At 42.3% G+C, this 20,022-nt stretch overlaps 1 protein-coding gene across 1 annotated transcript in view; it reads right to left on the bottom strand.

Annotated features, from left to right (window-relative positions):
- LOC105727816 (lysosomal-associated transmembrane protein 4B) overlaps positions 1-20,022 on the bottom strand; it is a 60,343-nt gene that overhangs the window by 2,482 nt on the left and 37,839 nt on the right. The window contains exons 5-6 of the mRNA XM_064384433.1: positions 19,534-19,632; positions 16,692-16,787 (exon numbers count right to left, since the gene is read on the bottom strand). Coding sequence (XP_064240503.1) covers positions 16,692-16,787; positions 19,534-19,632 — 195 coding nt within the window. The remainder of the gene's footprint in view (positions 1-16,691; positions 16,788-19,533; positions 19,633-20,022) is intronic.

The following is a 20,022-nucleotide window of genomic DNA, read 5'->3' as shown; positions in this document are numbered from 1 at the left end:
CACTAATGGTATGAGGATTGAAGGAGGGCACTCAGGGGAGGAACGTGCTAGGACGGAGGTCCCCGAGGCTGGGCTGAGACATGGCTGGGGAAGGTGTGGCTGAAGCCCACTGGATGTGGAGAAGCCTCCGGCTGAACCAGGTGTGCACAGAAGCATCCGCAGGAAGCCACCTGAAAGGCAGTGGGTACTGGCAGGCCTGTTATGAAAAGGTGCTGCCGCCACTGTCCCCGCTTGCACTGGGCCCTGGGGGGCACTGCCAACAAGGTCCGAACACCACAGAGGCACATAGGAACGGGAGATGGGCTTCCTCCTCCAGCGACCCCTGCTGGCCTGGCTGAACAGGGTCAGGAGGTAAAGGAGAAGCATTAGCAAGGCCCAGCCCAAGTCAAGCTAAATGAGACTCTAGAACTGTGATGCAAGAAGCAGATAAACGGCCAGCAACACACAGGCAAAGGTAATGCGCTAGACTCACGCCCAGCAGCAGCTCCCCAGCCTTTGTTCCTGAAAGGGGTAGTGGCTTATGCCTATAGGCTAAATACTTTATACATCAGGTATTACCCAAGGTACAGACGGGGTAATGTTCAGCATTGCCCACGTGGAAAAGGAATGGAGTAGGCAAGATACGCTCAGGACAGAACAGACCCCAGAGGCAGGGAAGCACAACAGGAAACAACGCCCAACAAACCAGCACCCACTGAGCACCTACGTGTCCAGGGCACTCAGTCACAGCGACTCGAGCCTGAAGGCATGTCTCTGCCTGCTCAGGGACCTGCAGTCTAGCAGAAGGCAGACACAGTAAGACTCAACATGAGCCATGTGTGGATATTGACAAGATATTAACTAAGGAGACAGGGATGACCAATATAGGCTGCAGAGTCAAGGAAGCGTGCTAAGTAGGATGAGGAGATTAGCTGATGTGGCGTGGCATAAGGAGGATGACATTCCAGTAGGGAATTAAGAGGGAAGCACATGACCAGGCACTTTCTGGGAACTGCAAGGGGTTTGCAACAGTGAACACTGAAGGGAGAACGTGGCAGAGATGAAGTTGGAAAGATGGGCGAGGGTCAGCACGTGAAGAGAGCGTCACGGACGATCTCGACAAGTTCTAGCCAGTATCTAACAACAGCATCTCCACTAGCGGTTCCACAGGGTCAGCTTGAGCTGTGACTAAAAGTATTCTCTAAAACTAAGCAACAGCTCTCTTCTCTGCGTCTGCTTATTTGACTTTAGGACTGAGCCTCCAGCACACATACATGTGTGTACATTAGATACAGCAACTTGATAACAAGTGGAAACAGCTGTGTCCAGCACCAGAAATGTTAAATTTAGCATGACTGAGCTTCAGCAAAAATGTTCCACCACTGCATTAAACAATTAACTGACTCATATACTTACTATTAGATAAATTATCCTAAAACACAGTAGAGCTACTTAAATGTTTAACACATACAAATGAGGTCTTCCCTGTTGCCCAGGCTGGTCTAGAACTCCTGGCCTCAAGTGATGCTCCCATCTCAGCTTCCCAAAGTGTTGGGATTACAGGCATGAGTGACCTTGCCCGGCCTTTAGAGCCACTTAAAAGGTAAAAATCAGCCATCATACCCACCATTTTTTTATGAGCAAAACACAATATTCAAATTTAAATCTCCAAAATGTTCATAGAACATAAAATACTCTTGAAAAAAAAAAGGTGCTGCAAATCTGCCTTTTGTCAAAATAAAACTTTCACATTTCATTTTGCAGTCTGTCATTATTTCTTGTTATTCATCTTCAAATTTGTTTTAACGTTTCATTTTCAATCAATACTTTAACATTTTTGGTGGGGGGACAGAGCCTCCTGAGTAGCTGGGATTACAAGCATGAGCCACCACGACTGGCTAATTTTTAAAAATTGTGGTAGTTTTAGTACAGATGGGGTTTGACCAAATTCGCCAGGCTGGTCCTGAACTCCTGACCTCAGATGATCTGCCCTCCTCAGCCTCCCAAAGTTCTGGGATTACAGGCATGGGCCACCACACCCAGCCAATACTTTAACATCTTCCTAGTCTTTTCTTTCAAATATTCTATTGCCTTGGACCCTTAATCCAAAGCTCAAGAGGCCTGGAGAAGAATTTCTCCTTTCATGGAAGTTTCTGACACCCTCCCTTGTTTTCACTTTTCCCTCAACATGTACTAAATACTGATTGCAAAATATTCTCCAGATGACGCCTTTGGACTAGTTTCAAAAGGTCTCCACGTGGAATTGGTTTTAAATCCTTGTAGGGGCAGCATCATCTTTTTATCTAAGTGATGCTGATACTAGTGATGATATAAAAGAAGGGCTGGTGAAGGAAGCATTGCCAGTTTCCACTGCAGTCTGTTGACTAAAAGCACTTGCTATTTCTCTTTACTACAAGGAACTGTAAAGTATTTGGTGAATTGTGGTAGTTTTAGTAGAGATGGGGTTTCACCACACTCGCCAAGCTGGTCCCAAACTCCTGACCTCAGATGATCTGCCCTCCTCAGCCTCCCAAAGTTCTGGGATTACAGGCGTGGGCCACCGCACTCAGCCAATACTGGCTAGGTATTGGATCCGAATTCACCAAAATCTAAGAAAATAACCACAGGATCAATGAACACAGAATGTGCCCATTAAGATGCCATATGGCTGGAAGCAGGGGCTCACACCTGTAATCCTAGCACTTTGGGAAGCCAAGGAAGGCAGGTCACCTGTGGTCAGGAGTTCGAGACCAGACTGGCTAACATGGTGAAACCCCGTTTCTACTAAAAATACAAAAAATTAGCTGGGCATTGTGGCGGGCACCTGTAATCCCAGCTACTCACGAGGCTGAGGCAGGAGAATCACTTGAACCCGGGAGGGGGAGTTTGCAGTGAGCTGAGATTGCACCACTGCACTCCAGCTTGGGCAACAAGAGCAAAACTCTGTCTCAGGAAAAAAAAAAAAAAGATGCCATATAACAAAATTGGTGACAACTCTATTATTTCGACATTTGTGGAAGCTGGTGTTACTTAAAACCATTCTTTTTAATTTTGTTTTTAAAAACTTAATCATTCACAATCAATGACCAAAAATAGTCTCCAAGAACTAAGAATATAGGTCATGTCCTACTTCTGAAGTCACTTCCTGACAAGCAGCAGCTACTCAAGGGGCATCTAGATCAACATACTCATGAGCTTAATACCAAACCACAGACTGCTTTAGGTCAAGCAATGCTCAATACAATCAAATTCTAATCTAAGTTCAGTTTCTGGGAGTTGATCTTAACATGAGTTCAGTTATGGAATGGCTGGATGACAGTGGAACTCTCTTCCACACAAAAGGGAAAATCCCTCTTGCTAATGACCTCAGACGTTCATTAGAAAGACTACCCTCTATCTATACATAATGCCTCTTCTATTGAAGTTGTCATGCTAGCTGACAGCCTGCTAGTGGGAAAGAAACTCATCATTCATTTCATTTCAACTCAACAGAGCTTCAGAGTATTATCAGAGGTAACTTCATTCTCCTCAGTTACATCAACATATTCAACAGTTGGGGGGAGAAATAAGTCAAAGTCAAAGGTTGCAAAACCTGACATCCTAGAATAAAAGTGATTCTAACTAAAAAATCCACAAGATATTAATAATTTGGGGGAACCGGCTGGGTTCGTGCCTGTAATCCCAGAAGTCTGGGAGGTTGAGTCAGGTGGGTGTATGTTTGAGCTCATGAGTTCGAGACCACCCTGGGCAAAACAGCAAGACTCCATCTCTATTTAAATTGCAAAACACTTTTGGGAAAACGAATTCACTCTATCAAATAATAATAAATGACAACATGCTCAGGAGGAAAGAACTATTTACTGGTAAAAATAGAAAATATTTGGAAACTATGGTTGGAACTGGACTTTTACTGTAATATTAGTTAAGTCACAAAAGGCTTATTTGGAATTCTACAGTTGCTAGCATTACATTCCCCAAAGTATGAAGTTCAAGTTACACAAGGGTCTTCAGACATTCAGAAAACGTTAAAAGATATCATTGTGTTAGTGTGGTAGCTCACACCTGTAACTTCAACACTTTGGGAGGCCAAAGCAGGAGGACTCCTTGAGCTAAGGAGTTCCAGACCACTGTGGACACCATAGAAGAACCTGTCTCTACAAAAAATACAAAAATTAGCCTCAGGAGGCTGAGGTGGGAGAATTGTTTGAGCCCAAGGGGTTGAGGCTGCAGTGAACCATGATTGTACCACTGCTCTCCAACCTGGGTGACAGAGCAAGACCCTGTCTCAAAAAAAGACAGACAGACAAATAAAGAGATGCTGATTGTGATCATGGAGTCTTGGGGATCCACAAATGGACTGCAAGGAATCTATGAGTCCCCTGAAATTGCAGGCCAAATTTTCCATCTATGTGTTTATTTTCCCAGGGAGGGTGTTTAGAGTTTTCATCAGACTTTCAAAGAACCACCTTGGAGATTCTGAGGTCTAACACTGGGTGTGGGGGCAGTATAAAGCACAAGGTAATTGCACCGAAAGTCTGTTCACTGGTCCCCCACATCCTGATAAGGGTGAGGTAAAGCTATAACAAAATCAATGCCCAGATGACAACTGTGTGGCCCCTCATTTGGCCTGGAACAGGGTGAGGCGAAGCCTCAGGAAAGAGAACTGACAAAGTGTCTTACAGAATCAAACCTTTGGAAAATAATAGGTAACTCACAGCTCTGAGAGCCACTTAGAAAAGTCTGGGGCTAGGTAAAAGATTAAAAAAAAAAAAATCCTAGGATCGAAAAAAAGACAAGGCAAATGATAGTCTTGGAAAATTGAGAGTTGTATGAGGAAGGAAATGTACACTACAGAGCTCTGTGATGAACGATATTCACATATTCACAGAGGCAAAGTAAGCACTAGCTGATGACGCAGGCAAAGCATGAGAAGAAACTAAACGAGGAGTATAACGCAGAAGAGAAAATGAGAAGAATGAGAGTTACATCCTATTCAAAAGGCATCTCACATTGATCATGAGCAACTAGCGAAGGAGACTATTTTAAACTATGGAGGTAAGTACAGAAGAAATGCGTGAAAGAGTTTTCTGCTGGGGTGAAAAAGTGGAGGATGGGGAAGGGAGTGACAGGGGCGATTAAAAAGGAAAACTTTTGATTCTGTGATTTTTAGGGATGTGTGTGCAATATGGTGTTAAAAGCAACATTTTCTTTGGTTTCTTTTTTTTTTGAGACGGAGTCTTGCCCTGTCACCCAGGCTGGAGTGTAGTGGCATGATATCGGCTCACTGTAACCTCTGCCCCCAGGGTTCAAGCAATTCTCCTGCCTCAGCCTCCTGAGTAGCTGGGATTACAGGCGCCTGCTACCACACCTGGCTAATTTTTGTGTTTTTAGTAGAGACGGGGTTTCACCAGGATGGTCAGGCTGGTCTCAAACTCCTGACCTCATGATCCACCCATCTCAGCCTCCCAGAGTCCTGGGATTACAGGAGTGAGCCACTGCACCCAGCCTACATATCTTTAATAAATGTATTTATGTGGCTCAAGCCTGTAATTCCAGCACTTTGGGAGGCCAAGGTGGGCAGATCACCTGAGGTGGGGAGTTTGAGACCAGCCTGGCCAACATGGCAAAACCCCATCTCTACTAAAATTACAAAAGTTAGCCAGGCGTGGTGGCAGGTGCCTGTAATCCCAGCTCCTGGGGAGGCTGAGGCAGGAGAATTGATTGAAACCCGGGGGCAAAGATTGCAGTGAGCCAAGACTGTGCCACTTCACTCCAGCCTGAGCAAACAACTGCAAGACTCCGTCTCAAAAAAAAAAAAAAAATTAAATTGGTTATACCACATTTGCCTATTTCGATGTGAGATTCCTTTACTCAAGACAAACAGGAAAGGGGAGGTAAGTATATAATGTTTGGGCTTATCTTTAAGATATCTGGTTGAAGTAGCTCACACCTCTAATCCTAGCACTTTGGGAGGCCAAGGAAAGCAGATCACCTAAGGTCAGAAGTTCAAGACCAGCCTGGCCAACATGGTGAAACCCCATCTCTACTAAAACTACAGAAATGTTGGCTCATGCCTGTAATCCCAGCAACTCGGGAGGCTGAGGCAGGAGAATTGCTTGAACCCAGCAGGCAGAGGCTGCAGCAAGCCAACATTGCGCCATTGAACTCCAGCCTGGGCAACAAGAGTGAAACTCTGTCTCAAAAAATAATAATAATAATAATAATAATAATAATAATAATGGTATCTAAAATAAGCCAGGCACGGTGGCTCACACCTGTAATCCCAGTGCTTTGGGAGGCTGAGGCGAGTGTTATCACAAGGTCAGAGGTTCGAGAGCAGCCCGACTAACATGACAAAACCCCATCTCTACTCAGAAATACAAAGATTAGCCGGACGTGATGGCGGGTGCCTGTAATCCCAGCTACTTGGGAGGCTGAGGCAGAAGAATTGCTTGAACCCGGGAGGTGGAGGTTGCGGGAGCCGAGAGTATGCCATTGCACTCCAGCCTGGGTGACAGAGCGAGACTCTGTCACGGAAAAAAAAAAAAAAAGCTATCTAGAATAAGGTTTCCAAACTTTTTAAATGCCCCCACCTATGATATACACTATAAGTAAATACAGACACACAACTCTGTATTTTTTTATACTAAGGTATACATTTTTGTACATCTTAACATCTCAGAATTTTGGCTGTACCTTGTAACTGACAGCACCTCACAGTTAGAAGCACCTAAAATAATAGTGCTATCGACAACTGATAACATCTTGTATTCAATGAATCTAAGACACCAGGAGATGAGAATATAAACACACTTTGGGGAGTTCTAATGAGAAACTCTCCTCTCACCTAGAATAAGGAATCATTTCCAAAGGCAAACAAGATAGAGGTTGATTTTATCCTCAATTTATTGTAAAACTACTGTTTTCTTTGCTTCATAATAGGAGGCAGCCTATTAAATCTAAATGTAGGGAACTTTAATTCTCAGCAAAGGAGCTATCCAAATTATTTGATACAGATTGTACCCAAAATATAGAATTCACATTGCAAATATTTTCAATTGACTCCAAAAATTAGAAAATACCAGAATAATAGTGGCCCAAACTGAGTTAAAATGGTTCTGCACACTTAAGTATTATAATAGTTAAGTAAATACTGGATATTTAAATATTGAGGAAATGGAATAAGCAGTGCGCTATCACCTCGGTAACCCTAACAAAGGCATCCCAGCAGCTGCCTCTCCATGTTCCCAAAGCCCGAATGCGCTACGCCACCTACTGTACATGACAACAACCGTTCCAGGGGACTCCAATCCCACCATGCCCAGCTGCTGACGCAAAACGTTGGCTGGAAAAGGAGGGGTGCAGGGGCTGCTCAGAACCTTGGATATCAGACTCCCATCTCACCTGCCTCCCCGCCCCACATCCTTCCCTGCCACCTCCCTTGCAGTAATGGAAAGGGAAATACATTCCCAGAAACCTTTCCTAAACTGTAAAAAAATAAAATTCCATGCCTCATTTGTCCCTACAGTAAAATCAATATGGACTCTGAGGCACCTTATTAAATAAGTTCTGTGTGTGTTTTATAGTAAAATGGTTCACAACGAAAACCAAGTTTATTTCAAGTTCCAGAACTTTAAGTTTCAAACATCCATGTGTTGATCTGACTGCTCCAGATGTCTTCTCTAACACACTGGGATCCCCCAGACGCAAAGCCTCCTGACGTTTACAAGGGCTCATGTAGTTTTCTCTAATGTTGCTCTGGGATGAAATAATTGGAAAGTTAGACGGCTCGGAGATAATTTCCAGCAGACCAGATCTTTTAAACTTTTATTGTTGGAAGAACGTTATGCAGAAGTAAAGAAATGGGAGCCGAGTTAACATCACATGCTGTCAGCTTGAACCTTGGAATCACAGCCAAGGAAAAGGTTTTGGGAGAAGAATCTCAGGGGCATGTAGTCCAATCTCACCCACGATGCTCTGATACCGGAACCAATAGGTAAGTCTGTCTGAAGCTGTGTGCGTGTATGACAACGTGGGGAAACGGAGGGGCTGGGAGGTGGGAGGCGGGACTGTGGAGCACAACTATATAGATAAGAAAGCTGCCCTGGTATGCAAAATTTACATACATTTACTTATTTACTTACCCTCCCGGGTTCAAGCGATTCTCCTGCCTCAGCCGTAGCTGGGATTACAGGCGCCCACAACCACACCCAGCTAATTTTTTGTAATTTTAGTAGAGACGGGGTTTCACCATGTTGGTCAGGCTGGTCTTGAACTCCTGACCTCATGATCCACCTGCCTGGGCCTCCCAAAATGCCAGGATAACAGGTGTGAGCCACCAGACCCGGCCACAAAATTGACTTTTAACCTTTCGTTTTCTTCCAACTCTTTTCTGTGAGTCATCCCACCCCTCCCTTCTACTGTGTGAAAAGTTACAAATTAGCAAACAAACAAAATCCAGAAAACCCTACTGCTTTTAAAGTTTGTGACAGTACTCAAGAACTGCCTAAATGAACAAGTGTCCACACGTTTCACTCCGCATCCTGGGCAATACAGCCAAACACTGCAGTGAGAACACGTGGCCCCAGCTGCAGTCCCACCTAGACAACAGGAGGAGGTGAGTGGGTCAGAACAGCCTGCAGCCAGGCTGCTAAGGTGGTAGTCCCCCTCCTGCCACTCAAGTAGAAGGGTGACCTGAGGAAGTTACCCTCTTGGTGCCTCAGTTTCCTCTTTTGCAACACAGAAATAGGACCTAGTATGTGAAGGACTCTTGTGTGACTGAGTTAATCTATGTAAAGCACTCGGCACAGGGCCTGGTGGGCAGCACCCCCACATGTCTGTGGAGAAACCTACGATACAAATGCTAGAGCAGGGAGGTCTAAGAGATGCAGAGAGGAGCGGAGTATCACTGCAGTCACTCAGCCCTCGCTGGATGGCACCAGTGGGCACACTGTTGAGGAGGGGAGGGCATCAAAAGGTGGCTGGAGGTCGGGCCCAGTGGCTCACACCTGTAATCCCAGCACTTTGGGAGGCTGAGGGAGGCAGATCACCTGACGTCAGGAGTTCGAGACTAGCCTTACCAACATGGAGAAACCCCATCTCTACTGAAAATACAAAATTAGCCAGGCACGGTGGTGCATGACTGTAATTCCAACTATTTGGGAGGCTGAGGCACGAGAATCGCTTGAACTCAGGAGGTGTAGATTGTGGTGAGCCAAGATCGCCTGGACAATGAAAACAAAACTCCATCTCAAAAGGAGATGGCTGGGTCAGATGACGTTCAAGGTGTTACCCTACCCTGCAAGTGCATGATTATATATGTTAAGTGATAGTCACACACAAGACAGCTCCTGTCACTCCAGCTCCCTCAATTATCAACTATTAACTACCTCGGACAGCTCTCCCACCTGCTCGCCTCACTCCCCGCACTCTTGCCCTGGGCCACACCTTCACCGCCTCTGAAAACAGTCTCCTAGTGCTCTCTCAGCTTATTTGGGATTTTACCAAATCTATTCCATATCAACCTGTCACTTTTGTTTTGGGCTTTTAAAATCAAAAGAAAAGAAAATGCTTGGAGAGATTACATTACTAAATTACAAGGAAAAAGTGATACCTAAAATTGAGATATTGGTAATTAGATCTTTCTTCTATATTACAGTAGTCGTAGGCAAGAAGCCTGAAAGGCAATAATGATGGGCTAGAGTTTCAAACTCTTCCAGTCCAATTCCTGAAGAATCTTCTTGCTCTCCTTGCTCCCCTCACTGTCCTCTGGGCCCTCTGCTTCATTTACACAGATGACAGTGGTAAAACTCTGTCTCTTTGTGAGCTGTTTTAATGTGCATGAATTTGGTGTCTACGATACTGAAAGCCATGTTAAATTAATAGCCAACCTAGTAACCACTTAGGCAAAGCCTTCTTCAAACCATTTTAGAAAGTTAATTATGACTTTTATGAAGTGAAAAAAATAATCAGAACTCATTATGCAGTTAAGAACTTGTTTCTAACCATATCCAACCTATACTAGGAAGTAATAACCTGCTATTAAAAGTGGCAGGAGTGCTTTGGGAGGCCGAGTTGGGCGGATCACCTGAGGTCAGGAGTTTGAGACCAGCCTGGCCAACGTGGTGAAACCTGGTATCTACTGAACATACAAAAATTAGCCAGGCATGGTGGTGTGTGCGTGTAGTCCCAGCTACTTGGGAGGCTGAGACAGGAGAACAGCATGAACTTGGGAGGCGGAGGCTGCAGTGAGTGAGACTTATCTCAAAAATAAAGTGGCAGGAGGGAAAATATCAAATTTTTCACGCGCAATTTTTGAAAGTCATTGAGACCACTACTAAATCCGACTCCGCTCCCATTCTCCTTAGTCAGGCAACACCTTGTTCTGTGGTTTTTGACAGCCCAGGGTCAGCCTTAATTAATCTCAGGTGCCTCAAAGATAATTTATTGGGAAATGGATACTGGGAAGATAATCTGGCCTTTGCCCCAGTCACCACTCACCTTATATGTATGTATATAAATATATATATATTTTTTCTATTTATTTTCTGAAACCAAAGCAGCCACACTCACCTTTTTTCAACTGCGTTTTTCAAGGAGTTAGACTCAAAAGAAGGCCCCTATGTATTGAAGGGGTCTTTGAATTCAAGGTGGAATTGAATTGTTTTCATTTTTGAAGTCAAAACAATACGTTTGCATGTAATGTTAATCTGGATAAGCGCCTACAATATGACATGGCATAATAAATACCATGAAGTTAAAAACTTTCTGTTTTTCCCTAAATAGGAATTTTCCTGCATTACCCAAAACTATGATTCTTTTATCTGGAATCAAAATTCTTATACCATGTTGGCTAAATATCAATCTCACTGCTTTTTCAGCACCACAATTCCAAAGGAATCAGATTCCCTATCTTTAGATTTAACATAATACTGAAGAAGATAATGAATAGCAGTAATAGTAAAAACAAACCTTATAATTTGTAGTTGCTATATAATTAATTTTGCTGTAATATGTGCGGATTGATAGAAAACCTAACCCCCAACTCTGCTTAAAATTAACTAATTCTCTATAAAACCTCCCTTATCTATTCTCCCCACATTCTCAGCAAAGTTCCCAGGCATCTCAAGACTGCAGTTTTTCTTGCTGACCAGCTGCAAGGTCACAGGGCAAGATAACACCAAAAGAATGTACAGTGCATTTCTAAACATACTATTTTTCAAATATACATCGCAAGACATGTTACAAATGACTTAACTTTTCCTTTGTTCTGGCTTCTGTAAACCTGTTAGCGGCTACATCATCCTGGATGTATAAAAAGTACCCCATTTTCTTTCTCGGGGCTCAGCCTTGGGATGCTAATCTGCTGAGTCATTGGCCACCTTAATAAAATCCTCCTGTTACACCCATTAGTCTCTCCAGTCTCCTGGATATTCTATAACAGTATTGAATCTTACCACTATCTAGGCCTTTCATTAGTATTATAAACAAGGTTGCATAGGTTTAAGAAATAGTTTTCAAGGCCGGGCGCAGTGGCTCATGCCTGTAATCCCAGCACTTTGGGAGGCCGAAGCGGGTGGATCACGAGGTCAAGATATCGAGACCATCCTGGTCAACATGGTGAAACCCTGTCTCTACTAAAAATACAAAACATTAGCTGGGCATAGTGGCGCATTCCTGTAGTCCCAGCTAGTCAGGAGGCTGAGGCAGGAGAATTGCCTGAACACAGGAGGCGGAGGTTGCGGTGAGCCGAGATCGTGCCATTGCACTCCAGTCTGGGAAACAAGAGCGAAACTCCGTCTCAAAAAACAAAAAAAAACAGTTTTCAAAACATTAATTTGTGGCAGGGCGTGGTGGCTCACGCCAGTAATCCTAGCACTTTGGGAGGCCAAGGTGGGTAGATCACCTGAGGTCAGGAGTTCAAGACCAGCCTGACCAACATGATGAAACCTCATCTCTATTAAAAATATAAAACTTAGCTGGGTATGGTGGAGGCAAGCCTGTAGTCCCAGCTACTCAGGAGACTGAGGCAGGAGAATTGCTTGAACCTGGAGGCATAGGTGGCAGTGAGCGGAGAACACGCCTCTGTACTCCAGCCTGACAGAGTAAGACTCAAACAAAACAAAACAAAAAACAACCCAAAAAAACTTAATTTGCATAAAATTAAGTTACCATAATCTACATCAGCAGTCCTCAACTTTCTGGCACCAGGGACTGGTTTCATCGAAGACAACTTTTCCAAGGGGTTGTTTGGGACAGGGTGTGATGCTAGTTTCAAGATGAAACTGTTCCACCTCACATCAAGCATTAGCTTCTCACAAGGAGCATGCAGCCTAGATCCTCCCATGTGCGATTCATGATACGGTCTGTGCTCCTATGAGAATCTAATGCTGCCACTAATCTGATAGGTGGTGCTCAGGTTGTAATGCTCGCTGGCCCACCGCTCACCTCCTGCTGTGAGGGGGCCCGGGACTTGGGGAACCCTGATCTATACGATTTGTATTTAAATGTTTTTCCTTTTATGGCCAAATTTTGGTAGCAGTAGAGTGTGGTATTACACAATATACACCCACCATGTCATTTCCATAACACTTCCCTAAGAGAAAGGGTGTTCCAAGGCACTGCTGAGGCCTCAGGGAGCTGCAGGGACTCAAAGGGCACCTTAGTATACTTTAAATGTTCAAGGAAAATGTGCCAGTGCCTGTTAGGTACTGTCCCAAGGACTACTATTCAGTCATTTGGAAATGATTACTCAATAAAATGAATAGCTACATATTTATTTCAAAGGCCTAGGGTGCTGGGGGGCAGTTGTCAGGGGATGACTCTAAAGCATCATAAACAGTTTGTGACCTTCTGTGTTAGGCATTTCTTTCAAAACATCTGGTTTGGTTTAGCTGGGAAACTGGAGTAGACATTAACCCAGGGAATGACCTCCGATATCTAATAACTCTTCTCTATCCTCCCTCTGAGAAGAATCTGGGAAAGAACACATCTGGATAATAATATGCATACTGTTTTAGAGAAGAGGAGAAAAAAGCACTTTTATTTTCTACCAGCAAGAGCCCCAGTATCTTTTCACAGAGGTCAACCCGAAACTATTCAGCCTAGGAGAAAAGCTATCTGGCCTAATATTTAAAAGTAAGTGAAAGCAAGACATGACATGTTACTATATAACTGTGGATTCCCAACAAAGATGTGAACAAAAGACACACATTATTACACATGGTGAGGTTCTTCACATAGCTATGGAGACCAGGGAAAATGAGATCTAGATCATTCCAGCCCCCATTAGAGTCTCAGGGGGAAGCTTCAGTAACTTTGGTTTTCTTAATTGATAATACTAACATTAACTGCTTTAGTTCTAAGCAATCTTTAAACATGCAGAGCCCTGCTTTAAAAAGCCAAACTGAAACAAAAACCCTGTCCTCTAACCCTAGAAATCCAGATTATGGTCTCCAGAGGTCATTTCTTATGAAACATAGGCAGGGCTGCCTGGAGAAATGGTTCATTCCAGGCCTGGGGCAAGAAATAGACAAGATGAGCCTAGAGCATCTTGTCATACCAGACAGTAAGAAAGTGATCATAGACTGGCCAGCACAGTGGCTCACGCCTGTAATCCCAGCACTTTGGGAGGCTGGATCATGAGGTCAGGAGTTTGAGACCAGCCTGACCAATGGTGAAACCCCCATCTCTACTAAAAATACAAAAATAGCTGGGTGTGGTGGCATGCACCTGTAGTCCCAGCTACAAGGGAGGCTGAGGCAGGAGAATCACTTGAACCCGGGAGGTGGAGGTTGCAGTGAGCTGAGATCATGCCGCTACACCTCCAACAAGCAGCAGACACCAACTGGGTCTATCTACCTGGAGACAGAGTCAGATCCCACAGGTTAAGGGCTCAATCCGCAAAACTGTCCCCTCCCCACTCTGACACACTGCAAGTCTGGGCCTCAGGAGCTTCTGACCAACCAGCCTTCAAGTTAAGGTTCCCATGACATTTTGGACTCTTTGGATCCGATTACTTTGCTACAGCAGCTCACAGAACTCAGAGAAACCATTACTAAGGTTTACTGGTTTATTATAAAGGACACTGCAAGGGATACAGATGAAGAGATTTGTAGTTATGGGGGAAGGGCATGGAGTTTCCATGCCTTTCCTGGGTGTACCACCCTCAAGGAACCTCCAGGTTCCTAAGGATGGTCAGCTTTCCTTCCCTGAGGGTATGAGGCTGGACTGTCTCTAGGCAAGGTCTTAAGACCCACAGTTAGAAAGGAAGGGAGAGATTAGAATCCTGCCTTAGGGTAGGAGTAAATCAGAGATTCCTTAGGCCCTGACACACCTAGGGTAATAACCAAAGACTAACAATGGCTATGAAGTTGTGAGCCAGGAACTGTGGATGAAACCCCTTTCCTAACAACACAATATCAAAACAAGCACCTGCAATATGGGCATTATTCTCTGCTCTGAGATACTTCTAAAAGATGGTGGCTTTATAAGCCCTATGTGCCATGAAACTTACAAAGAGGTTCTGATGTATTTTGTTTCACAACTTCATTGGTTCCTCAGATTTAAAAATCTCAAACCTTGCTTACATTTTTCAAGTTCAGTAGGACACTAATTATGGAGTTTTTTTGTTTTTGTTTTTTAAGAAAAAGCAGGAAAAAAATATATAGATAGCTAAACACCCAACAATCTGCATTCTGCAAAAGTTAGTGGGTAAAACAGGCCGGCCACAGAGTTACATCTACAATCCTAGCACTTTGGGAGGCAGGTAGATCACCTGAGGTCAGGAGTTTAAGACCAACCTGGCCAAACTGGGAAAATCCCGCCTCTACTAAAAATACAAAACTTAGCCAGGCATGGTAGCAGGCACCTATAATCCCAGCTACTGGGCAGGCTGAGGCAGGAGAGAATCACTTGAATCAGCGGCGGGGCATGGGTGGGGGTCATGGAGGAGGATGCAGTGAGCCGAGTTCATGCTACTTCAGTCCAGCCTGGGCGAAACTCAATAACAGTTAATGGGTAAAACAAACAAACAAAAATACCCGACAACTCAGAGAAAAGAGGAAAAATTCCTAAACCAGTAATTTAATCAAAATCACAAAAATTTTGAACAGATTTCTTTGAAGAGAGTTACAGACCCAGGAGTGATTTTTTAAAGGGGCTGAATAGAACATGTGATTACTGTAATTAATACACAGAATTCTGCAGACTCCCAAAACGAGCCTCTTCAGCATATGGGTATGCCATGTTTTGTGAATCTGGTCACGGCTGTCTATTAAACCATTGCTCATGCATATTTGATTGAACTCAAGAAATGTGTGGTGAGCATACAGGAAAACTGATAGTGTATAACATGCTTTAAAAATCCCACAGAGGCCGGGCGCGGTGGCTCACGCCTGTAATCCCAGCACCTTGGGAGGCCGAGGCGGGTGGATCATGAGGTCAAGAGATCGAGACCATCCTGGTCAACATGGTGAAACCCCGTCTCTACTAAAAATACAAAAAATTAGCTGGGCACGGTGGCGCCTGCCTGTAATCCCAGCTACTCGGGAGGCTGAGGCGGGAGAATTGCCTGAACCCAGGAGGCAGAGGTTGCGGTGAGCCGAGATCGCGCCATTGCACTCCAGCCTGGGTAACAAGAGCGAAACTCCGTCTCAAAAAAAAAAAAAATCCCACAGTGTTTTCAGTAATACAGCAGCTTATACCCATATATTTAATACAAAATCTCTAATTGTTTTATTCTCATTTATACACAAGAAAGTAAAGTGAGGAATAGGCTGGATGATTTTGGTAAGGTTAGAGTGAGCAAGTCACCAGAAAAAACAAAAACACAAAACTCTGCTCAAGTATAAATGTGACCTCCTACCATTTTTGTGTTCTTTTCACATGTGCAGTCCATTCCATCCTGGCTGATCCTATCCGTTTTGACCCACCCATCCCGTCATATGCCACACAGTCACAAGTCATCCATTGCCATCATTGTCACTAACCGCACATGGAGCACCTCCTGGTACTGAGCATGACATGAGGCCCTGTGCTGAAAACACTGATGATAGAGACACCCAAGGACTTAGACCTTCATCTTACCATGAACCAGGAAATTTCAAGATAATTTACATAAAGTCTGTATGTTTTCATGAACTCTTCCAGTGAAGACACATTTTCAAAGATCTTTTATGACGGGCTTGTCATTTTAAAGTATGAACAACTAGTAGTAGAACAGAGATCATCTAAATTCTTTTACTAAGAATATATACAAAGGTAAGGCATGAAGACATAGTAACCTTGTAGTTTTTTTTTTTTATCTACCTGTAAACATCACATCTCAGTTTATCTTCACATACAAAGTGAGGTAACATAATGTCATACAATGCAGAAGTTATATCTAGAATTATATACCATGGTTTAATAATGCAAGTTTAAGATACATAATTATGGTAAGGTACCTATACTATCTATCTGTAATATGTTTTAAAATAAACCAGAGTTGAGCCACCTACATGTTAATGTCTTGTAAGAAAAACAAAATACATTTCATTTCACTTTAAAGTTAAATGAATGTTTTGATAACGAAGATGAATCTTTTGATAACTAAGCAGCTCATGAGTATGTCTCAATAACAATGAAAATATAGCAGACACTAGAAACATTTAAAGATCATCATACAGTAGAGGTGTGGGCGAGATCTCTACCGTAAGTGACATCATACCTACCGTATTGTCATTGCTGGTAACGTAAACCAGGACATCGGAGGAGTTCCTGCCATTGATGTATCGGTAGCAGTTCCAAACACAGCTAATCAAGTAACCCTGAAAATGAGGAGTGATCATCAGATTTTGAATTTTCAAACTGCAGGTAATTTCAAATACCACACAGATAAACCCATATTATAAAACTTTTATTGACATAAGCAATAAATTCACATACTATAACAACGCTACTAAACCAAAGTCCTTAAAAGTACAAATGTTGGGTATAGTAACTTCCTGGCACTGTGCTACCGGAGCCGTATTCTATCACACCAATGGGGGTGTCCGGGTGGTACTGCGGGAAGGTGGCAGGGAGAGGGGTTGAGAGTTGAACAAGAAATTTCTAAGACTAGGTGTCTGGAAAGAACGAGCACACAACTATCATTTATTGCTCCTGAATTCACAGAACCATCGAATGTATTAATCCATTTATCACCATACTTTAACCGCTTCTTTGGAAATTTTTATTCTACATGATTATCTGCAATTTTATTACACAACCAATTTTTGTTTTTAAAATTTCATAGCATATAAATTTATCTCAGTCAATAAAATTCACTAAAACATTTCCCTTTTATTAATGAAATATCCGACAAAGATACTTAAAAATAATTACCAAAATAAACACTGCTTAGAAATAAAACATGAGTTCACGGGAGATGCTTAAGCTATGAACTCTGTACTTTCATTTCATCATTTGTAATTGCATTATCATAATCCCTTAACATTAAAATTCTCTCATTAAAAGAAGTTTAAACACATAGAGAAACCAGATTGCTAAAATCCAGGAAATAAATTGCTTATGAGAATGTAAAATACTTGTAGCCACTGTGGAAAAGTCTGGCAGTTCCTCAAAAGGTTAAACAGAGTTACAACATGACCTAGCAATTCCACTCCTAGGTATTACATATATACACATACATATATATACATATAAACACACATATATATACACACACATATATATACATATATACACACACATATATATACATATATATACACACATATATATGTATATATGTTAATATATATACATATATAATATGTAATATATATAATATATATACATCTATATGTATGTGTGTGTGTGTATATATGTGTGTATATATATTACATATACATATATATGTATATATGTAATACCTAGGAGTGGAATTGCTAGGTCATGTTGTTTTATATATATATATATTGTGTGTATGTGTGTGTATAAAATATATACATATATATTATATACCCAAGAAAATTAAAATATACATCCACACAAAGCTTGAATGTTCACAGTAGCATGATTCATAAACGTCAAAAAGCAGAAGCAACCCAAATGTCCCTCAGCTGATGAATGGATAGACAAAATGTGGCACCATCTATACAATGTGGTATTAACAGCAATAAAATAAAGGAGTTGGGTACGGTGGCTCACACCTGTAATCCCAGCATTTTCAGAGCCCGAGGTGGGTGGATCACTTGAGCCCAGGAGTTCGAGACCACCCTGGCCAACACAGTGAAACCCCATCTCTTATGAAAATATAGTAATGAGCCAGGCATGCCTGTAATCCCAGCTACTTGGCAGGTTGAGGAAGGAGAATCGATTGAACACTGGAGGCAGAGGTTGTTGCACTCCAGCCTGGGCAACCTGGACAATAGACTCTGTCTCAAAAAAACAAAAAAAACAAAATGGGGTCTCACTGTTACTTGGGCTGGAGTGCCGCTGTCGTAGCACACTACAGCCTCACATACTGGACTCAAGGGATCCTCTCTCTTCAGTCTCCCAAAGTGTTGCCATCACACGTGTGAGCCATCTCACCTGGCCAAATGATTTCCAATGAACCATTTTCTTTCTACTCCTTTTCATCATAGTACCTATATGAATTTTCTGCCTTAATGCAGCTTTCCAACATTTACTGAGGAATGATTTTTGAAGAATGAGGTAATTTTATGCCAAAATTAAGACAATGAAAGGCACTGAGATTTAAAAATTCAAAGTAGGCTCATCGCAGTGGCTCACACCTGTAATCCCAAAACTCTGGGAGACCAAGGCAGGAGGCAGTCTAGGCTACAAGGAGAGACCCTGCCTCACAAAAAATAAAAAAGAAACAAGAAAAGGAGACAATAGTTCAAAGTATAAAGAACCAGGGAGTTTTCTACCTTTTAGTAGCTCAAAAGCACAAGTTATCATGATGTTTTTACAAACAGACTGACCAAGATGAAAAAGAACTGACACACTCCTGCTGGAAGTAGAAGTCATTTAACTTTGGGGGGCATCAATTTGACAACCTATCAAAGGCTTTCCAATCATCAATACCCTGATTTTAAGAAATTTACCTGAGGAAATAGATGCATAAATATATGGTTGTACTTAAATATATTCACTGCAGCCCTATTAAGTAAAAAAGTAAAAAATGTCTCAATGTTCAACAACAGGTAATTTATTAAATGATGATATTCATATAATGGATTGAGACAGAGCAATGTTCAGAAAATATTACACTTTAGCAAAAGAATTACAAAAGAATATCTGTTACACAGATCTTATAATGGATGTTGCAGTATTATATACTGTGTAATGTATAACATTATGTTAACTTATCTCTGTCCAAATATATTTTGGACTCCTTGATCAAGCTGTGGAATTTGGGTTAGTGCTTTCCTCTAATGTAGACATAAAGAACTGTAATTTTAGGAAATCAAAGAGCAATTTGGATGTCCAAAGAAAGACAATAAACTGACCAAAGTTTGTTTACTTCTTTGGCATTCAGGAATACACTTAGTGTTTTTAGACTATAAGTAAAATCTTCATGCTTACCTTGAAAGTCAAGATAATGCTAATACACAGAAGAATAATAAGGACCAAACAGGTAGGATTCACTGACATGACATCATCTCTGTAGGGAAAATTAGGAGGCTGCAAAAGAAAAAGGCCTCATTAGCAAATCTCTTTCATCATTCCAGAGAGTATTCCTTGGGCAGCAATTCAGACATGCTTATCAGAAAGCAGTGGATTAAAGCAGACAGCTATTATTTAGGACCAGTACAAAAGTTCCAGCATGACTCTGCCCTCCTACCACATACAAGTTAGAAGTAACCAGTCTGGATCCAAGGACATTTTGTATATCCAGGGAGCTTTTTTCCTTTGTTTTTCTTTTCTTTTTTTTTTTTTTTGAGATGGAGTTTCTCTCTCTCACCCAGCTCAGCAAGTTGGGAGGCTGAGGTGAGCAAATCACTTGAGCCTCTGTGGCAGAGGTTGAAGTGAGCCGAGATTATGCCACTGCACTCCAGCTGCCTAGATGACAGA

This window comes from Aotus nancymaae, unplaced genomic scaffold, assembly GCF_030222135.1.
Source record: "Aotus nancymaae isolate 86718 unplaced genomic scaffold, 86718_ANA_hifiasm-v0.15.2.pri h1tg000036l, whole genome shotgun sequence".
NCBI classification, from domain to species: Eukaryota; Metazoa; Chordata; class Mammalia; order Primates; family Aotidae; genus Aotus; species Aotus nancymaae.
The sequence above is the reverse complement of the archived record's forward strand: the minus strand, read 5'-3'. Positions and strand labels throughout refer to the sequence as shown.